Raw genomic sequence first — 15,275 nt, forward strand, 5'->3', positions numbered from 1 at the left:
TGATTATTACTTTCTCTGATCTCTTCTCAATTGATAAGGATTCTTACAAGGTAAATTCTTGGAGTGGTTACTCATAAGTATTAATTTAAATACTTGGCAACTATATGATATATCTATCATTGTTAATTAATATAGATCAGTACATATTATGTATTTTAGTGTGTATAATTACATATAATAACTTTTAACTACTATTTTTAGACTATGCAATGGGTCAACCGTATACTGCTTTTTTAGATATTGTTTACACAACTTCCCATCATCAACAGTTAGCAATAATCCGTTGTTTACAAGCAAATTTCAATAAGAATTATTGTCTCCTGGAAAATGCTACACATAATCACTTCCTGCAATACTTACACAATAGGCAACCAAGATGGTAGTTTGATATATTGAAACATATCCATATTGATTAACTAGATTAACTAAAGGGATAGGGGTGTTGGATACCATAAGTTGTAGTGGTATAATACTACTTCTCATTTCTTCTATACAAAGAACAATTTAAGGAGTGTATCAAGCAAGTGTCAAAGACTCTCTCTCCCTCTCATGCAAGTTCGTTAGAATTTAACATTGGATAAACAAGAAGCTGACTATAACAGATGAGTTTCACAAAATCAGCTTAATCTGAGATTTATCAATGGCAGATATTATAGCCTATCAAATATGGAATTTACTTTGCCATAATTGTGCTAATTAGCTGTGTATATATTATTACCTAGAGTAGATTATTTGTAATTAGTACATACTTAAATTAGATTATCAGTAATTAATATGGTAGCTATATTTACTTTGTTACTAAAGATAAATTGTAAAGCAATTCTATTTAATGAGAAAGCTCCGGGGAAGAAAGGGACACTTTTTTCTGGAATTTCAAAGCTGTTTTGTCATGGTATCAGAGCCAAAGGAAGGCTGAAATTTCTTCTGCCCTTAAAGCTCTCTGGTTTGTTTCTTTTGGGTTGATTTCCAATCAACAATTTTTTTTTTCTCTCGATTGATTGACTTGTGATTCAGAGTTTGGATTAAGATTTCTGTTTTTCTGGATTGACTTGTTTTTCGGATGGCTAATGAGAATTTTTCTGGAAGAATACCTACGGAGACTTTGGCAATCAAATTTACCGGAAAGAATTATGCAACATGGGAATTTCAGTTCCGGATGTTTCTGAAAGGGAAGGAGCTTTGGGGTCACATTGATGGGTCTTTAATGGCTCCTGAAAACGCTAAGGACCTTGGTCAATGGGAGACAAAGGATGCCCGAATTATCTCTTGGCTTCTCGGATCCATCGAAGCTCATATGGTGAACAATTTACGTCCTTTTAATACGGCTAAGGAGATGTGGGATTACCTGAAACGAATATATCATCAAGATAATACTGCAAGGCGATTCCAACTAGAGCTTGAGATTGGTAATCTCAGTCAAGGTGATCTTTCTATTGAGCAATATTATTCTGGATTTCTTAATCTTTGGGGTGAATATTCTAATATTATATATTCAAAAGTACCAAAGGAGGCCTTAGCTAGTATTCAGGCAATTCATGAAGTTAGTAAACGCGATCAATTTTTAATGAAATTGAGATCAGACTTTGATGTTGCTCGGGCTGGATTGCTAAATAGAAATCCAGTTCCTTCTTTGGATATATGTCTTGGAGAATTGTTGCGTGAAGAACAAAGATTGGCTACCCAAGCTGTTCTAGGTGCATCACTAGAAAAATCTAAAGTTATCAATGTTGCTTATGTTGCTCAAGGGAGGAACCGTGGTAAGGATCAACTGCAGTGCTATAGTTGTAAGGAGTTTGGGCATATTGCTCGCAACTGCAGTAAGAAATTCTGCAACTATTGTAAGCAACATGGGCACATTATCAAGGAGTGTCCTACACGTCCGGAAAATCGACGAACCCAAGCTTTTCAAGCTACTATTCCAAATCTGAATGTTATTGGTCCTACATCTACAGTCACTGGCCCCAATCAATCTGTTCTTACCCCAGAGATGGTCCAACAGATGATTCTCACAACCTTTTCTACTCTTACTCTTCAGGGCCAAGGTATGAATATTTCTTCATGGATTGTTGATTCGGGGGCGTCCAATCATATGACTGGGTCACCTGATCTGTTGCATAATGTACGACAGTATAATGGCTCACAAAATATTCAGATTGCTAATGGCAGTAATCTTCCAATTACAGCCATTGGTGATATAGGGTCTTCTTTTAGTCATGTATTTATCTCTCCTGGGTTGTCTACAAATCTAATTTCTGTTGGTCAGATGGTTGATAATCACTGTGATGTACATTTCTCTCGTGATGGTTGTATTGTACAGGATCAGGTGTCGGGTCAGGTGATCGCGAAGGGGCCTAAAGTGGGAAGATTATTTCCGTTGCAGTTTTATGTTCCTAGAAATTTGTCCTTCTCTTCTATTGTTACTGCAAATAAGGCTGATATTTGGCATAAACGATTGGGCCATCCGAATAATGTGATTTTATCTAATTTAATGAAGAATGGCTTTCTTGGTGACAACATTCAGTCTTTTAAACATCTATTACTTCTTGCCTGCACTACTTGTAAACTTGGGAAAAGTAAAGTTCTACCTTTTCCTACTCATGGTGGTCGTGCTAAAACATGCTTTGAGATAATACATAGTGATGTTTGGGGCATTACTCCAATTACTTCCCGTGCACAATATAGATATTTTGTGACGTTTATTGATGACTATAGTCGATTCACATGGATATATTTTCTACGTAGTAAAGCTGATGTGTTCACTGTTTTTCAAAAATTTCTGGCTTTTATTGAGACACAATTCTCTACGTGCATTAAGATTTTACGGTCTGATAATGGTGGTGAATATCTATCACATGAATTTCAAGCCCTTTTGCAAAACAAAGGTATTTTATCACAACGGTCATGTCCTTATACTCCCCAGCAAAATGGGGTGGCTGAACGAAAACATCATCACTTATTGGATATGGTACGCACACTCCTCCTAGAGTCCTCAGTTCCGCCTACATTTTGGGTGGAAGCCTTGTCTACTACTGTGTATTTGATTAATCGGTTGCCCTCTCAACAACTGAATTTTGATTCTCCTTACTATCGTCTTTTCGGTATGCATCCTGATTATCACATGTTGCACACATTTGGGTGTGTTTGTTTTGTCACTTGCCATCTCATGAGCGTCACAAGCTTACAGCTCAATCTGTACGGTGTGCTTTTATGGGTTACAACAATGTTCAAAAAGGTTTTCTAGGTTATGATGCGATTGCTAATCGTTTGCGTATTTCCTGAAATGTGATTTTCTTTGAGCATGAGTATTATTTTCCGCAACATGTTTCTCCTTCTGGAAGTATTCTTCTTCCTCATTTTGAGAATACCTCTCCATCAACTGATCGTTTTATACCTAGCGTTATATATCAACGACGAAAAACCTCACCATCACAAACTCTTCCCGATCCTAATCCAATGGTTCTTTGAAAATCCTCTCGCACTCGTCATCCTCCTGATAAATATGGTTTTTCTGCCACTTTAGCTGATACTACAGTTCCTACCTCTTATTCGCATGCAACTAAGCAGACATGTTGGGTTAAAGCTATGCAGGATGAACTTCAGGCTCTTCAGGAGAATCACACTTGGGATATTGTTCCTTGCCCAAGTGGTGTTAAGCCCATTGGTTGTAAATGGGTATATTCTATTAAGCTACGATCTGATGGCTCAATTGATAGATATAAAGCAAGGCTGGTGGCACTTGGTAATCGCCAGGAGTATGGAGTGGATTATGAGGAGACATTTGCTCCTATAGCTAAGATGACGACAGTACGACTTATCCTTGCTATTGCTGCTTCCAAGGGATGGTCATTATGACAAATGGATGTGAAAAATGTCTTTTTGCATGGAGATCTTAAGGAAGAAATTTATATGACTCCACCATCAGGATTATTTTCTACACCCTCTTCTGATGTTTGCAAACTAAAACGTTCACTCTATGGTTTAAAGCAAGCTCCACGTGCTTGGTTTGACAAGTTCCGCTCTACGCTTATTAACTTCTCTTTTGTCCAAAGTCAGTATGATTCTTCTTTATTCCTGTGCAAAACTGTAAAAGGAATCGTCTTGCTCCTGATATATGTTGATGATATTGTTATTACAGGGTTCGACTCTGTCTTAATTTCTCAGCTTCAAGAGCATCTTCAGGGGTCTTTCCATATGAAAGACTTGGGATCTTTACACTATTTTTTGGGGCTTGAAGTACACTCTACTCCAGCTGGAATTTTCTTACACCAACATAAATATCTTCAGGGGATAGTGGCTTTGGCTGGTCTACAGGATGGTCGTTCTGTTGATCATCCTTTAGAGGTGAACGTTAAATATCGCCGTGATGAGGGTGATTTTCTCCCAGATCCATCTTTATATAGACAACTAGTGGGGAGCTTGAACTATCTGACTATTACCCGGCCTGATATTGCCTTTTCTGTTCAACAAGTTAGTCAATTTCTACAAGCACCTACACATCTTCATTTGGCTGCAGTTCGACGCATTGTTCGCTATTTGCATGGCACTTCTTCCCGGGGACTTTTCTTCTCTGTGGGCTCTCCTATTCGTTTGGTTGCATATAGTGATGCTGATTGAGCTGGTTGTTCTGATACTCGACGCTCAGTTACAGGTTGGTGAATGTTTTTGGGTACCTCTCTTATTGCGTGGAAAAGTAAGAAGCAAGATCGGGTGTCTAAGTCTTCCACAGAATCAGAGTATCGCGCTATGTCCTCTGCTTGTTCTGAAATAGTTTGGCTTCAGGGACTGTTGGGTGAACTTGGGTTTTCCCAACTTGAACCTACTCCACTTCATGCAGATAATACTAGTGCTATTCAAATTGCTGCTAATCCAGTATTTCACGAACGCACCAAACACATCGAAGTAGATTGTCATTCTATTCGTGAGGCATATGATGCTTGTGTCATCACTCTTCCACATATAACCACTGAATTCCAAATTGCTGATGTGTTTACTAAAGCTCTCTCCCGACATCGGCATCACTTTCTTATTGACAAATTGATGCTTGTTGATCATCCAGCATCAATTTGAGGGGGGATATCAATGGCAGATATTATGGCCTATCAAATATTGAATTTACTTTGCCATAATTGTGCTAATTAGCTGTGTATATATTATTACCTAGAGTAGATTATTTGTAATTAGTACATACTTAAATTAGATTATCAGTAATTAATATGGTAGCTATATTTACTTTGTTACTAAAGATAAATTGTAAAGCAATTCTATTTAATGAGAAAGCTCCGGGGAAGAAAGGGACACTTTTTTCTGGAATTTCAAAGCTGTTTTGTCAAGATTCAGCATATTTAAATTTATTTTCTCATTTTCTAGATAAATCTTCCTAGTTTCTAGCTAAATTATGAGACGTCTATTTTTTTTAACTTATCCAACAATTTCATCAGATCAAATCAGCCATTGCCAATACTAATACAGTTCAGGCAGTATCATACAATTTTAACAAGCATAAAATAACCCTAGTTTCAACTAGCACCACTTACAAAACCAGACAACTAAAGTATGAAATCTGTGTTCAAACTACAAAGATAATAACAAGAAGTGAACTAACCTCTGGATCTTTTTTTAAGTCATCAGCATCTATTACAGGTGGATGTTTACCAAACTTGCAAAGCTCACTATATATGGATACAAGATCACCCAAACCCAGCTCAAGAAATGATGGCGATATAACCTTGTTGAACGATTGCTGATGGCATAAATCATCATGAAGGATCAGGAAGGAACAAATAAGTAGCTTGTAATGTAGGATTACTGAATATATGTACACCAGATACTTCTGGTAATGGAGTCAACTTAGCTGTTGCAGAAGTAGCTTGTATTGTGTGAAAAAATCTTGAATCCAGAAAACAAATTATACAAATTTTTGGAAAGGCTTCCAGAATGAGAAATAATTTCAAGAAAAATAAAATGCTACAGCTTTGAATGCCTCCTTTATTCTTGAGGTAGCTTGTAATGGACTTATTGTATTATCAATTTCACCATGGCTCAATTACTCAAACCATGGGCCTCTAAGTTGCAGAAGAATATTGGTTTATGCTCCTGAGGATTTTGTCCATGGATTTGCATATTCCCATCAGCCTATTCTTTACTTGGTTATGAAGCAAATATCTAAAGACTGTGGCAAGCATTTGAAGGTCCTAAATTTTGAGTTGTACTTTATTTGACCACTATTCCATTATTGCCTATATTCTTTGAACAAACCTAAGAAGTCTGAAATACAACATCATATTAGAAATTACACAATCATAAAACATTAAAACCACTCTAACATGTAACAATTGTCCAATAAATGCAAGTGGGGCTTGGTGCGATGGTAAGCAGATGGATGGGTTTCCAAAGCAAAAAAGGTTTGATTCCCACGCAGCGCAAATAAATGTCTACAGCACTCGTGGTGCTAGGTTGTTCCCTGTGGCCCATTTGCACTTTCCGGATTTATCCAGTGGTCGGTAGGAAAATTCCGTAGAATCAGGACGGCCACCTCCAGGTGAATGAAAGGTAGAAATATTTGAACACCTAGGCTATTTTAAAACTGTCCAATAACTGTGAATTATTTGGATAAGTCTAGAAAATCCAATAATTAAACAGATGCAAAGAGCAAAAGCCTAGCTAGTTAGGAAATAACAAGAGGAAAAAAGTTGTGGTTCACAATGTGTGCTTACCAAGATATTAAGGGGATTGCGAATCAATATAAAATGTTTTCCTTTCTTCATCAAATCATTTGTCAAATTAGGAAGACGTTGTTTTGCTATATGCTACAAAGAAGACAAAAGCATAGTATTAGATTCAGAAATAAGAATCATGATAGTTGACAACAGATTAAAATCAGGCAAAACTAATTGCACTTCAGTGAAGTCCAGATGCATACTAGAAGCCAACAAATTAAGAATTGTGATAGTTGGCAACAGGAAGAAATAAGGAAAAACTAATTGCATTTCAGTGAAGTCCAGAAGCATACTAGAAGTCGACAAATTCAGAGTAAAACCATTCAATGCAAGGTTTGAGCAACAATGATATAAAGTTAGTACCTTGCAGTATCGATATTTCTTCTCACCAGGTCCGAATATCACCTCCTTTACCACCTTATTTCCATCAGAATCCTACATTTTGCAAACACAACCAAACTGGTTAACAAGATAAATATACACACAGAGATATTAATAAGTCTACCCTAAAAACAGCATGAAAGTCATCAATATTGAGAAAGTGAAATGTTGCTGGGCAAGATGGGGAACCTATGACATTTCCCGTTTAATCTACTATTTTATCTTTAGAAAGATAAACTTGCAGTTTGAAACGAACTCCGGTGATATAAAACAAGCCAATGTTCCTTCACGCTATCGATTAGGCCCTCAGGTGGTGTTTGGTTCTCTCCTAGGAATCGGAATGGGAATGGGTATCATAGTATTATGGAATGGGAATAGGTATAAGCTTCGGTATCATTTTTAAAAATAATGTTTGGTTAGTTGAATATTTTCAATCGGAATGAACCTAAATTTTCTTTTTTACCTTTAGAGGAAAATAAGAGAAAAAATTATATGGGAGGGAAAGTTGAATGTGAGAGAAACATATGATGAGAGAGAATGATGAGAGAGAAAATGTGATGAGAGAGAAAGTGTGATGAAAAAATGAAGAGAGAGAAAGTATTATCAGAGAAAATGAGGAGAGAGTGCATGATAGGAGAGATTGAGAAAAGAAAAAGTATGATGAGAGAGAAAGAGTGATTAGAAAAAAATGAAAAGAGAAAATATGATGAGAGAAAATGAAAGATTGAGGAGAGAGAAAGTATGATGAGAGAGAAAGTATGATGGGAAAATGAAGAGAGAGAAAGTGTGATGAGAGAAATAAGAGATTGAGGAGAGAAAAAGTGTGCTGAAAGAAAAAAGTGTGATTAGAGAAAATGAGAAGAGAGAGAGTAATGGGAGAGAATGAAGAGAGAGAAAGTGTGATGAGAAAAAATGAGGAGAGAGAAAGTGTGATGAGAAAAAATAAGAGATTGAGGAGAGAGAAAGTGTGCTGAAAGAAAAAAGTGTGATTGGAGAAAATGAGAAGAGAGAGAGTGATGGGAGAGAATGAAGAGAGAGAAAGTGTGATGAGAAAAAATGAGAGAGAAAGCATGATGAGAAAATGAAGAGAGATTGAGGAGAGAGAAAGTATGATGAAAAAATGAAGAGAGAGTGTGTAATGGGAGAGAAAGTGTGATGGAAGAGAATGAAGAGAGAAAAAATAAGGAGAGAGTGTGTGATGGGAGAGAATATACAGAGAAAATTATAGAGAATGTGTGATAGAGAGAATGATGAGAGAGAAAATATGTTGAGAGAGAAAGTGTAATGATAGAACAAGGAGAGTGAAAATATAATGAGAGAAAACAGGGAAATAGTGTGAAATGAAAAAAAAATGAACAAATATATGAAGGATATTTTTGTCCAAAACTTAGTTCACATTCCTATTCCATCAAAATCCAAGGGAGGGGTGGGTTTAATATATACCCAAATTTTTTAGGTTTCATTCCAAAATCTTGATTCCATTCTCATTAACCAAACACAAGGCTAGGGAATGAATCAATTCCCTCGTTCCCAAATCCCTAAACCAAACGCCACCTCAATTTAACTACGCTAAGAAAAACAGACTCAAAAACTAGTAACAGGCCATTACCATTTTGGCAAGGAGTTCATCACGGTAGGGCCTCTCCACGCCAGTGATCCTCAAGAAGTTTGCATATAGAGGTTCGTCGACCACATCCATATCGTCCCTCTGAATCCAAACCAGCAAAAAGGATGAATGACGATCAAATGGCCATCAGGATCTCACCGTCAAAAAGAACACTGAATCGCACAAGATCAAACACAAGGCGGATGCAGAGAGCGAAGAGAAAACCTGAGCGAAAGAGTACATGAGACTGGTGCTGAGGGACCTGGGAGCCGACCACGAGTGGATCACCTGCACCTCCTCGGTCGCCATGGTCGTGAATTGATTCAGAGCTTCAGAGGTTTCCCCGTCGACTCTCGATCCGCCTCTTCCCTCTCCAACACTTCAGCCCTCTTTGTTGTCAACTTCCGATAATCGCAGCATTCACGTGCGCATGAATTATGTCCTTTTTTTTTTCTTTTCGCAGGCATAAATTCTTATTGGATAAACCCTAAATCGCGTTTTTTCATAATTAAATATCCATATCGCGATCCAGCAACATTAAAAATAAAAATATATTAAAAGAATGCTATTTTGATAATTAATAAAAGAATAAATATCTATTTGATGATTCCAATTAGCATCGAGAAAGAATTTTTTTTTTAAATAAATAATATCTAAGATGATGAAATCAATCTTTTAATTTTCTTTATTACATTATATATTTTTTATTATAACTTCTAAGTAAACCTTAAACCCTAAGCATCTTTAGAGTTAAATGTTCATGTTGTGATCCCTAATTACTACAACAACACTAAAAATAAAAAATATTTTCAACAATAAAATATATTGACACGGAATACAACACACTATTTTGATAATAAATAAATAAAAAATTTTGAACGATTTCAATAAAAATAAATAAAAAAGATACTACTTTTAACCTCAATACCCCAACAACTAAAAGAATTTTTGTCGTGAAAATTCTATCTTCTTAACTTTCAAATTTTTTATTACATTATATATATTTTATAATAATAAAATAGTACATTACAAATATTAATTGAGGAAGAAGAAAAAACTTTATTAATAATAATGATATAAAATTATTTAAATGTAGATAATAATATAATAAAATATTAAATTTAATGAAAAGGATTCATATAATTTGATCGTACTTTATGAATTAAAAACTTAGTTATTATTATTATCATATACTTTACTATGAAAAACTTATAATCCTAAGAAACAGTTAGAAATGCAAATTTTTTATCTACTAAGTTATTTTTATTATGAATCTGATTCGTTTACCAATTAATTTTGATGAAGTTAAAAAAAACTTATATGAATATTTTTTTTCATACTGAAAATGATTTTAAAATTTATTAATAATTTTTTTTATTATTTTTAATATAAAAAATTATACACTATCATAGGTTTTTTTAGTCTCAAATCTTAGGATTGGTAGCATCGGAAATGGAGAAAGTTCTATAAATAACTTGGGTTAATGACATTAGAAAATATGTATTTCCTTTTAGCTAAGATCAAGTATAATATTTATTCTTATCAATTTAATATTTGATATAAAAATTTAAATTATTTTTTTTACGAGGGAGAGTCTGTTATTGTACGGCGCTATCGTACCTTTACCAATCTAATTTATGAGTATGTGACACTATGTATTATGTTACGTATGCAACACGTGTGCGCGATAAATAATGGATTAATCATCCTTTCCATTATTTACTTCTTATTAAATAATTGATAGATGGATTCTTGAATCCATCCATGGATCAATTTTTTATTTTTTTTCCATCCTCCCAAAATCGAATGGAAAGCCCGCATCTGTCCTCTGCTCGTGCGTGTTGGCACCATGTGCACCACAATAGGTGAGCAGCGGGGAGCCATAACAGGTGAGCATGCGAGCGACCTTGCACTCACCCGCAAGCAACAGGACGGCCTCGCGTTGGCCTCCCTACTCGATCATCGCACAAGGGTGAGCGGCGATGAAAACCTAGAACATATCACTTTTCTATTCCATTCTTGTTTAAGCCTCTCGCTCTCTGATGCTCTATCTGTTGGAAATTAAACTTTATTTTTAGAGATAAAGTTTTTGATAAAAGTTTATGAAGATAGAATAATGAGGTGACAATTATTGATAAGAGTTTGTGATAGGATAGAATTTGATGAGGTGTCATGATAAGGATAAGAGTCTCGTGGAGATAGAATTAAAAAAAAATCTAGATTATTAGTGTTTATCCAATAAGCTTATAAATATATACCTTTTTCAATGAATAAAGGGTAAGTTGAGTTTTTGTTTTATTCTCCTCCTATTCCGTGTAGAGATTCTCCTCCTCTTCCATATTTTTCTTCCATAATTTCCTTTATTTCTTCTCCAATAATTTTTTTTCCAACAAAGTGGTATCAGAGTCATGTCAATGTTTCCTATCCCTCGTCTTGCTGATTTGAAGTATGGTAATTGGAGTATCCAAATGAGTGTCTTATTGAAGAGCAAAGGCTTGTGAGATATCGTTGAAAGAGGCTATAAAACGCCTCAAGAAGGAATCGACCAAACGGAGGCATAGAGGACGACAATGGCAGAACAAAAGAGAAAAGATAAGAAAGCTCTTTTCTTTATCTATAAAGCTCTTGATGAAGCTACTTTTGAGAAAGTAGTCGAAGCTACAACTTCCAAAAAGGCATGGGAGATCTTACAAGTAACATACAAAAATGATGAAAGAGCAAAAAGTATTCACCTTAAAATCCCGAGAGAGAAATTTGAATCATTAGAGATGAAAGAGTCTGAAAGTGTATCAGACTACTTTACAAGAGTATTGGTTATTGTCAATCAACTGAAAAGAAATGACGATGACATTGAAGATAGTCGCGTCGTAGAGAAAATTTTACACTTGTTGGAGCCAAGGTATGACTATGTAGTTGCGACCATAGAAGAATCAAAAGATGTGAAAGAAATGAAGGTGCAAGAACTATTAAGCTCTCTACAAGCTCATGAAGCAAGACTACAAAGAAGACGGAGAGGACCTATGGGGCAGGCTCTACAAACCAAGCTCACGATTATTGACTAGAAAGAAGAGTCAAAGACCGAAGGTTCGCCAGAAAATGGCGGTAGCCGTGGTGACTTCCGTGGACATGGCCAAGGTAGAGGCCGTGGCAGGGGCTTTGCTCGAGGCCGAGGAAGAAGTAAAGACAACAATCAAGGTAGAGACCAAAGGTATGACAAAAGAAATGTAAGATGTCATACTTGCAACAAATTTGGACATTATGCAATGGAATGCCGCTTAAACAATGTACTAATGCTAATTACGCATAAAAAAAACCAATGACAATGATGTAGTTTTGCTAGCAAGAAAGGATAGAGATTCCACAAACAAGAATTTGTGGTACTTAGAGTCCAAGGCAAGCAATCATATGTACGGGCGTAAAGATATGTTTGCCGAGTTGGATGAAACCGTGAATGGGCAAGTATCGTTTGGAGACACATCCAAAATCTAAGTAAGAGGCGTTGGTAAGATTCTCATCAAACTTAAAGATGGAACCCACACATATATCACCAATGTTTATTATGTGCCGGACATGAAAACAAATATTATTAGTCTTGGGCAATTGCTTGAGAAAGGTTTCAATATGCAATTAAAAGATGATAGTCTTCATTTGAGAAAACAAAGCAAATTTATTGTTCATATTCCTATGTCTAAAAATAGGATGTTTTCTCTTGATATTAAGTATGTTACTGCAAAATATTTAAGTGCATGCATAAAGAATAGTACATGACTATGGTCAATAGGCGGATCGTACGACGGAAGGTTCTACTGTTTTGTTAGGGATATGCATGCCATGTTAAGGTATGATGTCAGAGACACTTTCCTGACAGGTCCTTTAATAGGACAAATTGGAGAGCATGCACATACCTCGAGGAGTGTGCACATCGCCCGTTGGGTACTATATAAAGGGGGGTCCATGTACTTGCGAAGGTACGCATTATTCACTATTCACGCTTGTGCTCACTATTACTTTGTCTTCTTCCCTCTTTCCGATGACTGACTTGAGTGTTGGAGGACCAACGCCAGGAACCCCTTCCCTGGCTTGGCACTGATGTTTCTTGTGTTGCAGAGCAGAGCAAGGTCTACATTCAATTAATGCAGCAGCCATAACTCTAGCTAGTTATCTTCTTGATTTTCAGATAGGATCAAACATCATGTGTATAATTTCTATGCAAGTGTTATGCCAATAGCATCAATTAGAGAAGCCATAAATAGCAAATTCTCGAGTAATGCCCTTGGCATAATTCAAAATAGCATGAAGAACTGACAAAAATGATAGAAATAAACCAGCAACTTTAAGAACTATCCATACCAGGTTAAAAAGAAAGATGAGCCAAATGCAACAGATTTTCACTGGTAAGTCCTGAGAACATAATTAAGGAAATGACACTTCTTTTATTAACAATCATTTAATTGAGTGCTCCATATAATGGATAAAATATAAGAATTGAGACACCAAATCCTTATCATTCATGACATGATACAAAAGACTTTGAACAAAAAGGCTCTTCTTAAGATGAATATGAGAAAATAATACCATTTTCCTGCCAATCAACACGCCATTTCGAACAATGAACCATCTCAAATGAGTTGCTAGGAAATCAATATTTTTTTGTAGCCAACATTAATATCATTGCCCCAATTTCTCTATCGAAAACAAATTGAATCTGATTCTCGTGACCATCTTTTGGAGCAAATGAAGTAGTGTGAATATCAAGCGGAAGCAGATAAGCTGAGAAGTTGGCGACACCACAGCCAACATCCAAGACTTGAACAACTCTTGTTGTAAATTGATCACCTTCTTCATTAGTTGTCATGTTTCCCAGCCTGCACATTCAGCAATCGCAACTTGAATTCTGGACATAAGATAGATTTCTCAAAGCCTGGGTTACTAATAGATCAAAGTACCACTGGATTTTTATTTTTATTTTTTGGAATTAAACCAGTAGAGTCAAAACGGACGAGCTTCGTCTGAATATACCTGGCCGCCACCATGCTCGAAGTGGGCACCGCCTCCACAGGATCCCTTCTCATGCACCCAATTCTGTCCCCCTTTAACCTCGGCGAGGAGCGAATGGTTCACATTGCTGCGCCACACATAGTCCCTGCTCGTAGGGCCTTATGGGTATATTGAGCCAGCCGGCGGGGGCACCAAGCAAAACAATCTTATCTCCGCGGGCGGACAATGACTCTCTAGCCCTTCCTTTCTTCAAAATGTTCAAACTTCAGATCAAACTTAGCTCAACTCGAATCGTGACAAGGAATGTGTTCATTGTACTCAGTAGGGCAGACATTGACGCCCATCGGCGGGGATCAGCATCGACTTTGTTATGTGTGCGAGAGCGACAAGGTTCGAGAACCCCATTTCGCCTGCAAAAAGAATCTCCGGTTACATGACCGGATCTAGGAGATTTCCGTATAAAGTCAGTGGACGGAAGAAACGGTACCTTAAAATACGAGTGAAGGAAGAATGATCATAAGGGAGAGTGGTGGAATCGAGGACGGAGGATGAGGAGCCGGAGGAGACCAGAGTGCCGGTGCAGAAGGAAGCGACATGAGGAGGAGGGTGACGCCCCATAATTTTACTCCCTTTCAATATTTTTAGAACGGTCTGGTAGGACCGTCGAGTGGAGGATTATCACCTTGCCACAGTCAAGAAGGATTTAGCTTATATTGCAAAATAAAAAAGACATTTTTTTTTCAACTATAAATTTCATTTGGTATTATAACATGGGGGAAAAAATTAATTCTTAAAATTTAATCTGAATAAAAAAATCTCAATTCATTAGAATTTGCGTGGAAGAAAAGAAAATGGGAAAAAAAATATAGCAATGGCTGATGTCATTAAGTAAATGAACAGAAGGGTTAAAATTGCAATTGGCTATATATACCGTGACAAATCTGATAGCCAACCCCAAAGCCAAATTGAGAGTTATTTTTCTGCCATGCCATTGTGCTGCGACCCAATCCAACCCCAATCCCCCCTTTTATGATCGCCGATCGATCCTCCAATCGATCTAGACCGCGGCAGATCCACCCTGGTCAGCTCCGATCTTTATTGCGGCAGTCCATGCAACGAATTGCCTTGTCTCCGCCCGTCTGTGACGGTGTTTCCATCCGATGGATTAACACCTCTTCTTAATTGGACCTTATGGAATTCGATATTAAACTTTCCGCTCGATCGAGCATTGGGGGCAGATTTACCCTAACTGATGTATTTTTTCCTCAAAAGTCGCTATGTTTTGTGTCGAAAATCGTTCCAATTTGGTTCTTGCTCAATAAATTTATGTTAAACGCGGTCGTTTGCTCGCTCGTTGATTTTTTTTATTGTTGTTCGTTGAACCGATGTGCTGATGAAGATTCAATTGCCATTTTTTCTTCCCCAATTTTTTTTGGGGTAGTCTGAGTTTCTTGGCATTACAATAATAATCGAGAAAATCTGAATGCTATTGTATTTTACGATTCTTATGAATGATGTTTGTGCTCAATTTAATGTATCAGTGGGGTTATCATTTCTATAATCTTGATATACAG

General features: G+C 36.6%; 1 protein-coding gene across 4 annotated transcripts in view; it reads right to left on the reverse strand.

Annotated features, from left to right (window-relative positions):
* The window catches only part of LOC122028865 (branched-chain-amino-acid aminotransferase-like protein 1), a 42,213-nt gene extending 33,043 nt beyond the window's left edge, over positions 1–9,170 (reverse strand). For 2 of the 4 annotated variants that reach the window (XR_006124984.1, XM_042587807.1), the window contains exons 1-5: positions 8,929–9,170; positions 8,707–8,805; positions 7,080–7,151; positions 6,714–6,806; positions 5,603–5,740 (exon numbers count right to left, since the gene is read on the reverse strand). Coding sequence is in view for 2 of the 4 variants with exons in the window: in XM_042587807.1 (XP_042443741.1) it covers positions 5,603–5,740; positions 6,714–6,806; positions 7,080–7,151; positions 8,707–8,805; positions 8,929–9,012 (486 nt within the window). In the remaining 2 variants the exon portion in view is untranslated. The remainder of the gene's footprint in view (positions 1–5,602; positions 5,741–6,713; positions 6,807–7,079; positions 7,152–8,706; positions 8,806–8,928) is intronic. The other 2 variants (XR_006124983.1, XM_042587804.1) reach the window with 1 other exon arrangement.
* Between the last annotated feature and the right edge of the window lie 6,105 nt (positions 9,171–15,275).

This window comes from Zingiber officinale, chromosome 10B (assembly GCF_018446385.1).
Source record: "Zingiber officinale cultivar Zhangliang chromosome 10B, Zo_v1.1, whole genome shotgun sequence".
NCBI classification, from domain to species: domain Eukaryota; kingdom Viridiplantae; phylum Streptophyta; class Magnoliopsida; order Zingiberales; family Zingiberaceae; genus Zingiber; species Zingiber officinale.